We start from the raw sequence: 17,474 nt of genomic DNA on the forward strand, positions 1-17,474 counted from the left end.
CGCAGACGCAACAAGATGAACACAGGGGTTTATGGATGATTAATTACAGTTATATATAGCAATTCTGAACTGTTTTTCAATAAATTTAAATATAAATGACACGTTTCAGTCTACCATTTTCACGTCACTGTGCTCTTAACGCCGTTTCTACATTTTTAACGGAAGGGGCTTCATTGAGACAACTTTCCAAAATTAGGGACCTATTTAACACTTTTTTCAAATGAGGGACCAAATTCAAATTTTCATACGAAATTTGGGACCAATGGAACAATTTAACCTAAAATATTTTTTGTTAAGTCTAGAGTATGAATTTTACTTGGAATAGAAATTAGAAGATGTATCGTAAGCAAACAAGGTAGGAAGAAGAATGGGCGTGGAAAGAGGAAGCTAGCTAATGCATTACTCTTGATAATTTAGGTAGAAGACGTAGAATTACAGTGGAAAAGGGAAAAAGAGACTATGACTACATTTGTATAAACAAAATTAAACGGTTGGATAAACTAACTGTACTAAGCCCACCGTGCAAGTTTTTGGCTGGAATTTGAAGGCTATTTATTTCGGGTTTGCGCTTTCCAACTTTTGCCCTTTTCTGCTATCTTGCTAGAATTGAAGTCAAGACATTATCAATGGCTCTCTGGTAACCTGAAAAAGTAACGAGACAAAAACGAAATAAACATTTGAATTTTTTAGTTTAGAAACATTATCAATGGCATTTCCTATTCCTATGATTTTTCTGCTGTTGTTTATTATGTTTAAGGTGTGGTCTTCGACATTTGACAATAACCAGCTTTGTAAAGTAACAAATGGGCATAGAAGCGGAAAACACTCGACATTACCTCCATGGAAATTCACTTGTATCTATTCCAGCTTGGTGAAGCTCATCAACATACTGCAATGCCTCTCGGCACTCTTCTCGATCGTCAAAAAACTCCTTCTTATCACCTTCTATTTGATATGCTTCATGGCCTTTGCCAGTAACCACCTGCACCATGCATATAAAAGCATAAACTTGTTGCACGCATCACACCACCCACGAATTAACAATTCTTTGATTACGTTAACCTTTGGTGCATTATTTCAATTTATATGATATTCTTAAAGATTTAATTCAAAAAAGATGTCACAACAAGAGTCTACAGGTTACTAAACTCCGCTCAGGATTTTATTTTTTCAAATAGTGAATCTAAATCTTACATAGAATACGTTATTAATAGTAGAATGACAGCTAACAGGAAGTTTTCTCAACTCCAAAAAGCACAAATCATTGAGAAAAGTTAGCTTGGTTTGGGTCCTTATACTAGGATGCGGTTGTATCAATCGCAAGTAAGAAAGTAAAGGGGGAAGATTAGTTAACGCTTCAATCAATGCAAGGCTACCAAAATGTCAAACTAGAATTCCCACTTGTGTACCGGAACTGAGTCTTGACTTCATTGAATCACTAATTGGGATATTCGGTATACAGGAGGAAACTATGATAGATGGACATAAAAAAGGTGAATGGAAAATAGATAAGAAATAACATTGAAGTTGGATGTGGAAGGATAATTCATCCACATGCAAGATAAGGATTGTTGTTGTGGATCATGGCAAATAGTTACTCTATGTTTCTTCACTGTTTAAATTTAAGCCTCTCCCCATTTTTTCTCTCTTAATCAGCATATTTGACTATAGTTGTTCTTCCTTGTTGGTTTTCTATGTTGCCTCCTAAGAAAAATCTGCTCCATAGAAATATCACTTTGATATAAATCTTAATATTATTCAATTTTTTGTTTTAAAAAAAAACAACTAAAAAACCTTTTTGCGGTAACAAGCATCACAATACTTTCAAATAAGAGATTTCTGAGACATCACAACTAAGCTCAATTCTACAACAGAGGGTGAAAAATAGTAGTATGGAGCTCCGTTAACTTACAACCACATCGCCCTCCTCTCCCATTGCAACCGCAGCTCGCACAGCTACTCTCCTAATGTCATGGAGAAAAAGTCTATGACCATTTGGAAGAGGTGGATAATAGTCATTTTCTCCATATTTGAGGTAGTCTTGCATTGACCATCCTACCCCAGATAACATATCATCCAATATGTCCACTGGAAACAAAGACAAAAAGTATGTCAAATTAGTTCAAGCATGCACAAATATTCCTACATTGCCTATATTCAATGTTCAAAATACATACAAGGGTCCTCATTTTTGGGATTGTCAGATGTCAGCATGGTCACTTCACTTTTATCTGTTGCTATCTTGGTCATCGCAGGTCTCTTACCCCTGTCACCCTCACCACAGCATCCAATGACTTCAAAATGAACAAGAAATTGTGAGATACACAATAAAGAGAGCATATTTCAATAACTTCAAGTCTTCGAACTCAAGGGTATGTGAAGAAGTATACAGTTTTAACGTTCCAAAAAAAAAAAAAATGCTTTGGTACAGTTTCTTCAGGTCCAAAACAAAATTATAAAGGAAATTTTCCACAGCCATAAACGAAACAGTAACACAACACAAACACACCAGTTATGATCCTGCGAGGTCCTAGCTCTCTTACAGAATCAAGCAATCTAGACAATGAATCAGGAGTACTGGCATGGTCCACTATCACCCCAAACGCCTGTTCCTCATCAATCAATTCACACCTCCCAGGAACCGCATCAACCTCTTCAATTCCTTTAACAATGTCCTCTAAGGGCGCCCCAACAGCAATCCCAACCGCTACAGCCGCAAGAATGTTGTAAATATTATGCTTCCCAAGCAAACCTGAAGAAATCTCCAGTATCCCTGTGGGAGTATTAACCAACACCTGAGTCTCAAACAAAGAAAGTTCAAACTTCAACGGATGAACATCTGCATCCTTATTCTCCATCGCAAACGTCACAACAGGAACCTCCTGGCTCCCCTGCGACACAAAAAAGGGCGCGTTCGGATCATCAATGTTAACAACCTTCCTATGCCTCTCAGGATCCACCATTCTCGAGAACAACTTAGCCTGCGCATCTCTGTCGCCCTCCTTGTCCTGACTCAAGTTAGTGAAAACAGCGATATCAAAATCAACCTCATCATACTTCCCCTCCCCCAGCCCATGAGAACCAGCCTCCATGACCACCGCCTCAGTCCCGTTGTGAATCATCTTCGCCATCAAATTCTGAACCAAAACAGCATCCAACGCCGCGCTACCCAACTCCAACTTGTTATCCCCGTGGACAAAAGAGGCAACCGAGTTCAACATCCCAGTACGTAGTCCCATGGATTCATACAAACTTTTAATCAAACAAGTGGCGGTCGTTTTTCCATAAGTCCCAGTTATCCCAATCACGGCCATTTTAGTGGAAGGATGTTTATAAAACGACGCAGCCAGAGCAGGAAGAACAGCATTAGTATCTTCCACAATAACCAGAGCCTTACACCCCAAAGTATCCTCAATATCAACCTCTTTACTAGCGACAACCGCAACCGCACCTCTCTTATCAGCCTCAGAAAGAAACAAATGTCCGTCCGTTTTACGCCCAACGCAACACACAAACAAGTCACCAGAATTAACAATCCGCGAATCGTGCTGAATTCCGGTGATTTCGACTTCCAAATCACCGGAAACCGACACCGGCACGACCTTACTCTCGTCCAAAAGCTCAGCCAAACTCATCTTAAACTTTCCGTCTACAATCCTAACCTTACTTTTCCCGTAACTGTCAAAATCCAATTCAAACGGAGATTCACTCAAGCTTCCGTTACCATTACCATTACCGGTGAGCCCCTGGAGCCGTTCAATTTCCTCCAAATCGCCGAGCTCCTCCGCCTGAAGTTCATCCACGGCGGCAAGCTGGTCTTGTTTGGGGGGGTTCGGCTCGAGAAGGCCTTGGGAGACGAACTCCTTGCGCTTGAGCGCGATGGCTTTGTCGATATCGCCGAAGAGGTCGTCGCCAGAGGTGTCGAAGTCGACGTTATCGGGGGCATCTTCAACGTCGGCGATGGCGGCGAGGTACGTGGCCTGGTTGTTCTTGTAGTCTTCCTCTTCGATCTGGCGCGCGCGTTCCGCTTGGTTCTGAATTTGTTGGAAGGTGGAGAAGCCATGGGAGGAGTCCTCGGCAGCCTCCGGTGGGTCGTCGTCACCTGGGCTTGGGTAGAACCTCCCATCAGGCCCAATGGCCCTAACCAAGGGACATAAAATTGAAGAGCGAAAGAAGAGCGCGAAGTTAGAAGGTCTCCGAAAGTGTTGGAACTTCACTACAGTGGATGTTGTAGTAGTTGCAGTAGTTGCAGTAGTTGCAGTTGCAGGTGTAGGAGTTGGAGAAAGCAAGTGCGAAACACGAAGAAATGATAACGCCATCAAAGGGAGTGGCACTCGCGACAACGCTGAAGGGGTTTCTTTGGGTTTTAGAATTTTTTTTTCTATGGGCCATCTCATACGGGCCTAAATGGAGTTTTCTTTTCCTTGGGCTCGGCCCAAATGTAATTTACGTCGTCCTCTGTTACGTTATGTGAAAATAATTATTATCATAAATTATAATGAAGATAATAATCTGATAATAAATGAGTGCGGGACCAAACAGTGGTAGCAAGACAAGGAGCAGGGGCCAGGGGTGTTCCCTCCTAACACATGAATGAAAGCAACACGTCTATTCCAGCAAAAGGGAAGATTCCTTTAAACGACACCGTTTTCAGTACTCAGATAGCTCCATTCAACAACACAACTCCGAAAGGAGAACCAACATCATACTTTGATTGCTACTAATACCAATTTTCCATTAAAAATGGAGTTTGTATGGTCATATAATCACATTCCTTCAACCTTAAACATGTTGTCAGAAATTCATTCTCTAAACATTTGTACATCAAAGTTCACCCTTCAGTGAATCCCAGTACTCTCAGACATTGACACTCAGACAATGAAAGACATGCAGAGGAGGGTGCGTTTGGATTTGTTATTGCAATTGCACAGAAATGGTGGACATGTCGAGAAAGGTTTCAGATAACGAAACAAAAGCAAGCCAAGTTGCCTTCAGCCAAAAGCTTTCCTCCACCACTAATTATTTTACAATTTACTCGTCACTGTCATAATATTTGGTGTCCCAATCAATTCCTTTTGACTATTTACACACACATAAATTCCACTCTAGATCTACATTATCATGCTCTTGTTTAAGCTCTGGGAGGACGTATATTTGGGCATCACAACCAGGTATGCTTATCTCTCACCTTTAGGAATTAAATAACTTTGATCTTCACGTATTTTGTTTTACAAACCGACAAAGTGGATTATTTTTCATTCTTATATTTCACTTTTGTTCGGTGATTGGGTGAATGTGCAAATTCTCAATTGGTTTATAGATCAATATATAGGTATACTTGCTTAGTTTTACAAAGTATGATCATTCGATTGTAAAAATTAACTCTTCCTAGTTTAAATCTTTTTGTGAGGTTTGAAACTGATTATCAGTTAGTGCTTCGGATTCTGGTGTTTGTAATTGTATTTTGGATGATATTCTGGAGTTCAACATAACTCATTACTTCTCAATTACAAGGATTAACCTTTCCTTATTTGTGCGCTTTCACAGACTTGGTGTTTTTCCCATTAAATTTGACTGAAAGATCGCAGAAAAAAAGCTTTCCTCCTTATCATGGCGAAAAGATCTCCTACTCGGGTTAACCAAACGTACGAAACAGGTTGTACGTGGCGAATGCTTAGAATCTTTAATTTTCGTGAAGGTCGTTCAGACAGAAGATTGGTTTCCAGTAGGAGGCATTTGAATGCTCATGCTAATGGTAAGATATTTCTTCGTTTGGCATTGAAAAGAGTAAAAGAAAATGAAGATTTTTGTGCCAACATGTGCCTTCATTTCCCATTTTTAACTTAAATCTAAAATATCAATAGTAAGTTTTCTGCATCTTTTTTCCAAGCTGCAGAAAATGGAAAATCCAGAAGTAGCTCAGGTGCGGCCTGCACAGTTGATGAGAAGTGCCTTCAAATTGGTGTAAGTTCTGATCAAACACATTTCCTTTTCTAAGAACCTTGCTTTCAAGATTCTACTTAAAAAAATTATCTTGTTTTTACCCTTTTAACACGGTCATATATTTTACCTCTTCTCTCATCTGATTCCGTGTCCTGTAAGTTGCTCGTGATACTGTACTGGTCACCTGTAGTTTGTTAACCATATCTCTTGTACAGAGAGGAAAGCATCTTCCTTGACATTAGCCATCTTATTTTGTTCTGACATTTTACTCTTTTTCTTTTACTACCCTATTTTGTTTTTGTTCTGACATTATGAACCTAGAATTTTTGTTTAAGCTTTAAAATGGTCTCGTGTTACCATGCATTCCTCTCATAATGGAGAGCACAATAGCACTGACAGAGAATTGTAATTACAGGTGAGTTCCAGAAGAAGAGATTACATCTGTAGAAGTATCAACAGCATGGTGAATGATGAGGTAGCAGATTGGGAAAATGAAGTAACAAAGATGATTGTTGATCACAGATTTGTCAACACACATTATCAAGGCAAAGATGGAGCAGGCTTTCAGCCTAATCAATTCCTGGATGCTTTAAAGATTTTATATTCAAACAAGGAACTTTTCATTAAGCTTCTGCAAGATCCAAACTCTTTGTTAGTAAAACAGATTCAGGAATTTCAGAGTTCTCAAGTGAAAGAACCATGCCAGCATGCAAGGCAGAAAATGATGAGTAGATTAAATAATCCTCAAAATAGTAATGCTACACAGTGTGTAAAACCTTTTAATTCCTCTGATAGATCTGATTCGAGGTCAAACAGAATAGTAGTTTTGAAGCCTGGCACTGTTAATGTGGAAAATTCTGTAGAAACAAGCTTTGTTAGCCCTCCACATTCGCCTAGTAGCTTCAGTTCTAATGCACAAAATACCAGGCTTTCACATTTTTCCTTCAGTTGTATAGAGAGAAAATTGAAGCATGTTATGAAAGTAAGGAGACAAGAACAACAGTTGAGGACAACTGATGGAATACCAAGTAGACTTTCCTCCAGTTCAAAGGGCCTGAGAGATGGTAAAAAAGTAAAAGAATTGGAAATTTCTGAAAAAAACTCACCAATTCGTGCCCTTAGTAATACTGGAAAATGGTTGAATTCATATCATGATTTGAAGAAGAGGGAGAACATTATCATGTTCAAGGATTCTGAGTTATGTATGGGGCAGGAAGCAGCTTCTTTTGGTGAAGAAAATATATTGAAAATGCACATTGAAAGTAGGAAGAGTCGGTCTCAGATGTTGAACTGTGGAATTGAGGAAACTTTTGAAGAAGACATTAGTCTTAAAAATAGTGTTCTTAGCCGCAATCTGCATGCATATTATGATATTCCTAGAGGTATGCCCTATGTAATAAATATTTATGCAATCCATCATATCTTTAGTATGCTCTAAGAACTTATAAAAATCTTGTTACAATATGCATACATGAGAGAATGTTTTTTGAAGCAGATGGCAGATGCATGACTCAGAACATCGACATGAATAATATAATCGGAGGAAGTGGATCTTTGCTGGTAAATAGTTTTTGACATTGAAATCTAAATTATTCCTGTCATTTTTTTATCCTTAATGTGAATGATGAAATTTGAAGTTTATTAGGATTTGCGTCCAGAGATCCAGACATTGTCTTTTTCATCAGATGTTTCATCAAGCCAATCCTGTCAGAGGACAGATAATACTGTAAACATGGGGAGCAAAGTTGAACACCCTAATAATGAATTTTTCGATGAACATTTTACTAAGGATGACGTTACCAACCTTCCAACCACAATCATTCAACCAGGTAGGTATATACGGTTTTAAAGCTGGACATTCTTAAATTTCTTTTTCTTGTCTCTCTATTGTCAAACCATGTTGACCGTTTAGGACTTCCACAGATGAGTCACCAGAAAAGAGAATGCATGAAAAAATTGAAGAGAACAATTTTGAAGACCTTTTAATAAGACTCTCTTTTGATCCAATGAACGATTTAGCCTCCTCCAAGGACATCATAAGGGAAATTCTGCATGCTTTCAACCTGAAACTGGATGAACTTTCTGGTGGCACAATCTTGCATGACTGTGTCATCGAATCTTTCATGCAGGTATACCAGAATAGTGGTTTCCCACTTCACGTTGGAAACGTTCAAGCATATATTGTGAAGAAACTTGTGGTTAAAGAGATTACTGAACTCGTTAACTTGCATTTTCACCGTCATCCATCACCTTTAACGTTAGAACAGCTTGTTGAAAAGGACTTGGCAAGACGTGGTTCATGGCTAAACATCCAAGTTGATGCAGAAGATATTGCAGTAGAGCTGGAGAATGATGTTCTTGAAAAACTGGTAGTGGAAATTGCGTCTGAGATGAATTACCATAAACCTATCTGTACTTAATCGTTGGATGATAATTAATAAAAAAATTACATTAGCATCAGTGGAATATATTTTCCATGCATCTAGTTTTAACACACATTTTTGCATGCGGATCTGAATCAGTGTTAGCTGTATTTCTATTTGAACTTAATATTAATAAGCAAGTAAGATACAGTAAGTAAAAATGTATGATATAAGATTCAACTCAGATACAAAATGGTGGGTCCCATGTGAAAAAGTTAAGGAAAATGATATGAAACTCTTTTCAAATTTATCACAATGTCATTCTTCCATTCATTTTCACTTCTTATATTTAACTATTTTAAATGTAGAACACATAATTGATTTAGTATAATAAAAATACGGACATGTTTTATTTTAATATAATAAAAAAATATTATAATTTTATGATAATAATTATAATTTTATTAATTTCGTTTAAACTTCTATAATAATTAAATATATATTTAGTTTCTAATAATTATTACATGTATTTATTTATTTATTTTATGTAGATTATATATTTTTTACGTCAATTTCAAGTTCAAGTTCAATTTTATTTTGCTTTAATTTCAATTGATATATTTCTGTCTTTTAAAAATATATATATATATATATATTTACTTTTGTTTAAAAAAATTAACTTGAACTTAGTTTAATTTAATTCAAAAATATATTTAAAACTATTTTGACACATTCTTATTCTTTTTCTAATTTGATTGTCATTTCTGACCAGATTCGGAGATTGTAGTATTTCAGGTTTCCACTTTGGGAGCACCTTTGCATGTGAAATAAAAGTCTTCACAGGCCTTTTTTCCGGTCTCCAAATTTCTTTTAATATAGTATATATTTACTAACCAAAACACACAAAAACAAACATGAACCCATTCATAAGCACAAAACTCATCATAATTCGATTGCATCCTCAAAAGTCTAACGTGGCTATTCAATCCATGTTCAAAAGCTACATTAATAAAATTGATTCATGGGAGCAAAAAATCATTACAATGTAATAATTTAGGTTATGGTTCTCTAAACTCCTATTCCAATCACAAGAATCATATTAACTCCACCAGAAATCCCCCGCTCCGATAACTTCCCTCCAAGCTAAGAAAAACAAATAAGAAAACAGAGCCTTAGCGCATATACAACTTCATAGTGTCTCACAATTTTGTAAAGTAAAAACCATGAATGCTTATTATTCCCATTCAATTGTTGATGGTGGCTTTGAGGTAATGTCTTGCACAACACGGTTTACACCACGGACACCGTTACAAATCTTTCGGCTAACATCGTCAAGGAACTTGTGCTCAAAGTAGTACCTGAAATTGTTTCATCATGAAGTCAGTTACGAGGGTAGGAAAAGATTAGTTGAAGCCAATAGAATAATTAAAAAAACTTGCATCATATAGTACACAATTAAATGAAAATAAAAACAAGGCTATGAAGCACAGGACAACCAATATAAGTTTTCGCATGTACATCTGCAGATGGAGCACATTCAGCAGTAATAAGTGAAATATAAAAAAGTTACGCAGCAGCATAGCCAAACAGTAAAGTTCAAATCTTACCAGTCTGCAGTCATTCCATCTTGACTTGTAACAGCTCTGAGAGCAACAACATGGGAGTGAGTTCTTTGATCACCTTGAACACCAACGGATCGAACAGGCAAGAAAACTGCAAAAGCTTGCCATATTGAATCATAGAGCCCAGCGTCCTTGATTGACTGGATGAAGATCTCATCAACCTGAAAAACAATTTTCAAAGGCAAACACCAAAGGGTAATCATCAATCAACACTAAAAGCATACACAAGCACAAAAAATAAAAAAAATCATATACCTGTCGGAGAATATCTAAAGCATTTCCTTCAGTCACGTCACCCAAAACTCTCACAGCAAGACCAGGCCCAGGGAATGGATGACGTTTTAGAAATGCCTCAGGAACTTTCAAGATCCTACCTAATTGACGAACCTACATCCACACGAACAAAAAAATGTCATAACATGAGAATCCAAGCCATTCAAACAAGCCAAGTTGATGAAATGTCAAAAGTAAGACCTCATCCTTGAATAGTAGCTTAAGCGGTTCAATAAGCTTCAATTTCATGTCCTTTGGAAGACCTCCAACATTATGATGACTTTTAATGGTATGGGAATGGGTTCTCCCAGTCCCAGGTGGAGGGCAAGATTCAATCACATCCGGATACAACGTCCCCTGAACCAAGTAAGCCGGCTTCTTCCCCAGCTTTGCTTCAAGCTCCTGAGCAAACGCGTCAAAAATACAAATAAACTCCTTCCCAATAATCTTCCTCTTAGTCTCCGGATCCGTCACACCTTTCAACTTCGTAAGAAACTGATCCACTGCATCAACACACACAACTGGCAAATGAAGATCCTTCTCAAAGGTCTCCATCACACGCTCCCTCTCCTTATACCTAAGCAACCCATTATCCACAAACACGCAATGAAGCCTATCGCCAATAGCCTTATGCACAAGAGTTGCAGCAACGGTGGAATCCACACCACCAGACAAAGCGCATATGACATGCTCATCAGGCCCCACCGTATCGTTAATCACCTTTATCTCCTCCTCCATCACATCCTCCATGTTCCACCCTGCTTCCACGCCACAAACATCAAACAGAAAATGCCGCAAAGTTTCCATTCCTTCCTCCGTATGCGTCACCTACACAAGAAAACACCCAAACTTAATCCCTAACGAACACCACATGAGATTGAATTAGCCAAAATACGTTGTTTATTCACCGAAATATCTCAATTTTTTCCCTGCAAAATTATTTACGTAGTTCATGTTACTTTAGAAACCACAAATATCTTTCATTGAAGATTAGGTTATGATATGATGCTCAAGTTAAGACGACAAAACACTCTCTCCAAAACCAAATGATTTGAAACCAAAATTAGAGGGTCAAGAATCATATTCTATCCAATTGAAAGTAAGTTTCCAAAAAAACTACCTCAGGATGATACTGGAGGCCATAGAGCTTGGCGGAGGGATTTTCGATGGCGGCGACGGCGCCCTGGTCGCTGCGGGCGATGACGTGGAAGCCATCGGGGAGCGTGACGGCCTCGTCGCCGTGGCTCATCCAAACGACCTGTCGTTTACCAACTTTCCCGGATGGGAAGAGCGCGGACGGTTTGTCGACGCAGATTTCCATGCGGCCATACTCCTGCTTGTGTCCGACGCGGACGTCGCCGCCGAGGCGCTGGACGAGGAGCTGGAGACCGTAGCAGATGCCCAGGACAACAACGCCATGGGAGCGGGCCCATGGAAGGAAGCCATCGGGAAAGGAAGGGGAGTCGGGGGTGTGGACAGAGTGGGGACCACCGGAGAGAATGACGACGGAGGGGTTGAGGTCGGTGATGGTGGAGAGGGAGGAGGTGCCGGAGATGCAGAGAGAGAAGACGGAGAGACTACGGATGCGGCGGGTGATGAGGTGCGTGTATTGGGAACCGTAATCGAGGATGAGAACGAGGTCGGATTTCACGTTTTTGGGGTCCATTTTTGGTATTCTGACGGTGGCTGCTCAAAACTCAAGTGAACTTCAAAATCCTAGTTAGGGTTTATGGTGTTGACAGTGGTGACAGGTCAGGGTTTATGTCCACTGCACTTGCTATGTAGTGTTTGGTGGGTCGTTAAGAAGGAAAAGGTTTTTTTTTTTTCCTTTATATTAAATTCATCACTTGATAACTCACTTTTAATAGTATTTTAATTATTAAAAAAAAGTTAACTTTCGTATATGTAAAAAGAAAAAAAGTAGAGATTGAACAATAAAGTTTATAGATTTTGAACTTAAGTCTTAAAAAACTTTAATTTAATTAATATATCTGGTAACTTAAAAGATATTTTAGTAAAAGACAAAGAAATTTATATTTTATTATTATCTTTACATTTTGTAACTAAAATATTATCTTTTAAGTTGGAAAATCTATGATTTGTAACAACTTTATTTATGTGAAGATAAAAAGGCATACATTTAGGACCAAGGCCATTAGAATTTTCTTGCTAGAAGTATTTTTAATTTTGAACTGGACTATTCACTTTTTATAGTTGTCTTTTTTTAGAATATTTACCTTTTATAATGTAGGATGGAAGAGATTTGTGAAGAAATTGTAGTAATTTCTTTTTCAAATAAGGTTAATTTTTTAAATATATAATACTAATAATAATAAATATAAATAATGATAATCTTTTATTTTTATCAATTAAATTTTTTTTAATCTATTAAATTACTTATATCATTCACTAATTTTTATTATATTTCATTTAAAATGCATTTATTATTTACAATTTTTTTCTTAATCTAAATAATATCATTTTCATATATTTTTCTTCAATAACTCTATTTTTTCAAATACATAATTCAAAATGTAAACACATCATAAGAAAACAAACAAATCCCGAATTAGATATATTCTGAATCTTCAACTTTAATTAAAAATTAAAATTAATCTTTCTTTTAAATTTTAGTTTATTTTATTTTAAAATTTTAAAAATACGTAATTTTAATTATTTTAACCAAATATTTTAAATTTATTTTATATATTAATATCAGAGTTGTTTATCTCATCTAATATATGTTCACTCTAACGTTATATTAACAGAATTTTAATAAAATTTAAAAAATTTAAATGAAATAACTAAATTTATATATTTTTAAAAATATTTCTAAAAAATAAATAACTAAATTAATTATTTTTTTATATGCAATCTTAAGAAACCAAACTGACCAATGTAAAAGTTATATACTAGTGTCTCAGGATGACGTGTCTAGTTTCAAGACTCTACAACCAAACACGCCATTAGATTTGAAAATGGAGTAAACGTGACTCTTTATTTATTAGTAATTACTGTCACTAATTGACATTAGGGTTTTAGCTTTGGCGGGAACCACTCAATTGTTTTTTGGTGTTTTTTTTTTCTTCGCAATCAGTTTCTGCCACTTCACCAACCTTTGTTGCTGCTAACTACATTAATATTTCTTACTCCCCACATTTAATGTATTATTAATTGTTTCTGCTACTTCACTAATGTTTCGAGTTATATTGTATTATTAATTTTTTATTCTAGTTTTTTAATCTCATATAAATTAATTTTCCATAAATAATGCATATAAATATAAATATTTTAAATATATTATTTAAATAAAATTGATTGAAGTAGAAAGAATAAAATGAATGGTGTATAATAAACCCGTTTAAACACTGTCAAGCAAATTCTTCCGTGTGAATTTAATTTTTCTGATGAGTGTTACCGAATATTTGTTGATATTTTAATGATCATATATAAATATTCACTTTTTAATTTGATTCCTACTAAAAAATGCTTTAAATTTGCATTCATGTAAGAAATAACTATTGTTGCTTGAAAAAAGCAAAAAAAATATTGCTATCATATTCTTTTACAGTATAAGTTCACTCGCTTTCTTAACGCATTATAAAATAAAAAAAACCGTCACATCATTTTATGATATTAATAATGTTACCCTTCTCCTATTAGAGTATATAACATCATACGTATTTGAGGGTGCATATATTGTTTTACTGATTTATTTTATTAATATTTTGAATTTGAAATACAATATTTTTAGATTATAGAATTGGATCAATATTTTAGGAATTTTTTATTTAATTAATTAAGATCGTGATATTTTAACAAAAGACAAAGAAATTTATATTTATATATTTGAGATATATGATTATATTTATATCTTATATAATTTTTTTATTTAATTAATAAATTTTATGATTTAAAAGATATTTTAACAAAAGATTTATATTTATATATTTGAGACATATGATTATATTTACATTTATATAAATTTTGATTTAATTAATAGATTTCATATTTTAAAAGATATCTTAATAAAAGATAGAAAGATTTATATTTTATTACGAATTTTGGAGATATATAATTTATAATTGAAATGTTTATAAATATAAAGATCGGAACTGGTGAAAATGAACCAAACTATACTGTACTGTTAAAATTTACATTGAACTTAAGAATAATTCGCCTGAATTGAATTGAAAAATAGTTCAAATAAACTGCACTATTTTTTATTTTAAAAAACTAAATTGCAATGAACTTAATTGAACTACAATATGAATTGAATTGAACATTCTTTTCGAACTGCATAATTTTTTAACCGAACTGCATTATTTTTAAACTGAATTTTAATATTTTTTAACTGAACTTAATTTTATTATTTTTTAACTGCATAATTAATTTATTCAATTACAAGGAGATAAATAATCAATTCCATAAATATAGTGTGCAAGTTTCTAGAATTTCTCACAATATTCAAATAATATTTATTTTTCCTAGAACTGTTTAATATTATATTTTGTTTATATGTAATACATGTTGCACATTAAATAATTTGTTTTAACAACTTTAATTTGATTTAATGTTATATTTTATTTATATGTAATATATGTTTCATGTTAAGTAATTTATAAATTAAGAGTTGTAAGATTAAGACTTATATCACTTAACTTTTTTTTTCTAAACAAACTTAATTTAATTATTGTCTATTATTTATTTTTATTCGTAAATACTAAAAAAAAGTTACATGAAAACGTCTCTATAAAAAGAATCTCATAACTCTTTTTTTCTCTATTTTTTTAACCTTTTCTATTGATTTTAGTATAGAACAATTTTCGTAAGTTTATATATATATATATATATATATATATATATATATATATATATATATATATATATATATATATAAAAGTATTTAATTTTTTACTCACGAATCTTTTTCTTTTCACGTAAATTTTATAAATAATAAACATACAAATTAACATATGATTCATAGTAAACTTGAATTTTTAGTTTTTTTTCTATCTCAAAAGTTTAAGTAATCCCACGTCACATATATATACTACCATTTTGCGTATATTGTATATTGTGGTACTTAATTTTATTGTTTTACTATCTTAACTTTTAAAAAACATTTTCAAACAATTAACTAGTTAATTGAACCATAAATATAAGGGGTTCAATTTTCTTTAAGTAAACTTGAAAATGGTGCAATTCAATTTTTTTTTGAAAATAATTTAATTTTTTTAGTACAATATAATATAAATAATCTATAGTTCAGTATAATCAGATTTATTTTTGCCCGATGTTGATAAAGGCACATCCAAGTTTTGAATCAATTACGGTTGACAACTTTTGTCATTTGGAAAGATTTAGGATTAGGGTTTACTCGAATTAGGGCTTTTGTTGTTTTTTTGAATTTCATTAGGGAAATTTCAATTCATTGAACAATTAGGATTCTCTACTTTGATTACGTTGAATTAGAGCTCTTAATTGTTCGAGATTCAGCCCTGCATATAATTTGAAGGAGACTGGTTTAAATCAATATCAAAACAAGAGAGAAGCTGTAATGTTGGCGAGGGAGCAGAAGAGTTGCACAATGTTGAAGGGTGATGACGATAGTGACGATGAATCTGTGGATACATCTTCCAACTGGTATTGGTATTCCTTCCTTACTGGTCAGCAAATCAAAGAGCAGGTCGTTCTGGAAGAACAGGTTCTGGAAAGTGCTTCCGCCTTTACACTGCTTACAATTTTCGTTATGATTTGGAGGAAAACACTGTTCCTGAAATACAGCGATCTAACCTCGCAAATGTAGTTTTGACTTTAAAAAGTCTTGGCATCCATGAATGGTTTGAAGGATGGCAGAGTTCCCGCTTGATCCTATGTTGTCAAAAATGACAGTGGCTTCAGAAAAGTTCAAATGTCGGACGATGTCATTTTAATTGCTGCTATGCTGTCTGTTGGAAACTCAATATTTTACCGACCAAAGGATAAATAAACAGGTAGATGCAGACAATGCAAGGATGAATTTTCACACTGGAAATGTTGGAGACCATATTGCATTGCTAAAGGTGTACAATTCGTGGAAGGAGACAAATTATTCAACGCAATGGTGTTATGAAAATTACATACAGGTAAGGAGTATGAAACAGGGCCAGAGATATCCGTGATCAACTTGCAGGTGTTTTAGAGAGGGTTGAGATTCAACTGACATCAAATCAAAGTGATTTAGATGACATAAAGAAATGTATTACTTCTGGGTTTTTGTTTTTCCCTAGTCGAATGCAGAAAAATAGATACATAAAAAATTTACATCATTCTTGATCTAAAATCTTAGATTGATATTCGATTTTTTTTTAATATAAGACTTAGTACCATGAACTAGTACTCACCGGAAAATATGAGACAGGTGACAGAGATAGAGTGAGAGTGGTTGTTGGAGATAGCGGCTCACTATTACCGGCTTAAGGACGTTCAAGACATTCCAAGAAAAGGCATCGTCAAGTTCTATCATATTCAAAAGTTGTAATCCAGGAATGAAAATAAAGTTTCTTATGTTTTATTTGTGTTTTGTATAGCCCAATTAATTTGCAGAATTCATTCCAAACACACATAATATGAACACTGTTAATCTGTTAATTTGTATATATAATTCTGATTTTTTATTTCATTATATTCTTTCATTCAAAAATAAAACAGTGACAAGACACGTTGCTTCCATATTTTCAGCTGTTTTGTTATCATATATATATATATATATATATATATATATATATATATATATATTACCATTGTGCATATTCAACTTTAAATATTATAAAAAAAGTACGTTGTTAGGTAGGAAAGTCTAACCTAAAAGCTTAATAACTTTACCTAATAATATACATCGGTTTTGTGTATTTAACTATGAAACTTGGCTATAATTTTGTAAATGATTCAAATTAAAATCATACTCAAGTGATAGCCAGTGATTAGTATATTTGATATTAATTTAGTGATTTTGGTTTTATTAAATTCTCCCTACTTCATTTTTTAAGTAGTTTCATACACAGTTCGATAGTATAATATCGAAAAATTTTAGCAGTATTTTTTTTTTCAGAAATAAATACTTTGCATATTGTGACGAAGAATAAAAGAAAAATGTTTAGAAATGATTTGATATAATAGAAAATGGTGAATTTTGTTTACATCAACAGTGTACACGTGTAGGATTTGGAGTGCGGCATTAAATCTAAGTCAAAAAAATTGACTAATTTTTGTTAACTGAGTGGGTTGTTGA

At 34.2% G+C, this 17,474-nt stretch overlaps 3 protein-coding genes and 1 pseudogene across 4 annotated transcripts; 2 read left to right on the forward strand and 2 right to left on the reverse strand.

Moving 5' to 3' along the window:
- Positions 1-374: 374 nt before the first annotated feature.
- On the reverse strand, positions 375-4,345 carry MURE (ALBINO OR PALE-GREEN 13). The gene is made up of 5 exons (XM_028059600.2): positions 2,510-4,345; positions 2,178-2,294; positions 1,913-2,088; positions 837-982; positions 375-642 (listed from the first exon to the last, which is right to left on the reverse strand). Exons 1-5 carry the CDS (start codon positions 4,317-4,319, stop codon positions 624-626), a joined length of 2,268 nt encoding a protein of 755 aa, XP_027915401.1. The 5' UTR covers positions 4,320-4,345; the 3' UTR covers positions 375-623.
- A 354-nt stretch (positions 4,346-4,699) lies between these two features.
- TRM12 (uncharacterized) lies at positions 4,700-8,403 on the forward strand. Of its 2 annotated transcripts, none has more exons than XM_028061918.2 (7): positions 4,700-5,171; positions 5,548-5,755; positions 5,891-5,964; positions 6,359-7,325; positions 7,439-7,503; positions 7,589-7,772; positions 7,867-8,403. In XM_028061918.2, exons 2-7 carry the CDS (start codon positions 5,611-5,613, stop codon positions 8,361-8,363), a joined length of 1,932 nt encoding a protein of 643 aa, XP_027917719.2. In that variant the 5' UTR covers positions 4,700-5,171; positions 5,548-5,610; the 3' UTR covers positions 8,364-8,403. The 2 variants fall into 2 exon arrangements, with proteins under 2 accessions (XP_027917719.2, XP_027917720.2); XM_028061919.2 differs by having other exon boundaries at positions 4,703-5,171; positions 5,897-5,964.
- Positions 8,404-9,233: 830 nt separating this feature from the next.
- LOC114179204 (GMP synthase (glutamine-hydrolyzing), putative / glutamine amidotransferase) lies at positions 9,234-11,993 on the reverse strand. The gene is made up of 5 exons (XM_028065453.2): positions 11,322-11,993; positions 10,403-11,029; positions 10,184-10,315; positions 9,914-10,089; positions 9,234-9,664 (listed from the first exon to the last, which is right to left on the reverse strand). Exons 1-5 carry the CDS (start codon positions 11,865-11,867, stop codon positions 9,541-9,543), a joined length of 1,605 nt encoding a protein of 534 aa, XP_027921254.1. The 5' UTR covers positions 11,868-11,993; the 3' UTR covers positions 9,234-9,540.
- A 3,509-nt stretch (positions 11,994-15,502) lies between these two features.
- Positions 15,503-16,814, forward strand: LOC114179393 (pre-mRNA-splicing factor ATP-dependent RNA helicase DEAH1 pseudogene; annotated as a pseudogene).
- The last annotated feature ends 660 nt before the right edge of the window (positions 16,815-17,474 follow it).

The sequence above is a fragment of the Vigna unguiculata genome, chromosome 3 (genome assembly GCF_037176805.1).
Source record: "Vigna unguiculata cultivar grain cowpea cultivar isolate G323 ecotype 2 chromosome 3, ASM3717680v1, whole genome shotgun sequence".
In the NCBI taxonomy this organism is placed as follows: domain Eukaryota; kingdom Viridiplantae; phylum Streptophyta; class Magnoliopsida; order Fabales; family Fabaceae; genus Vigna; species Vigna unguiculata.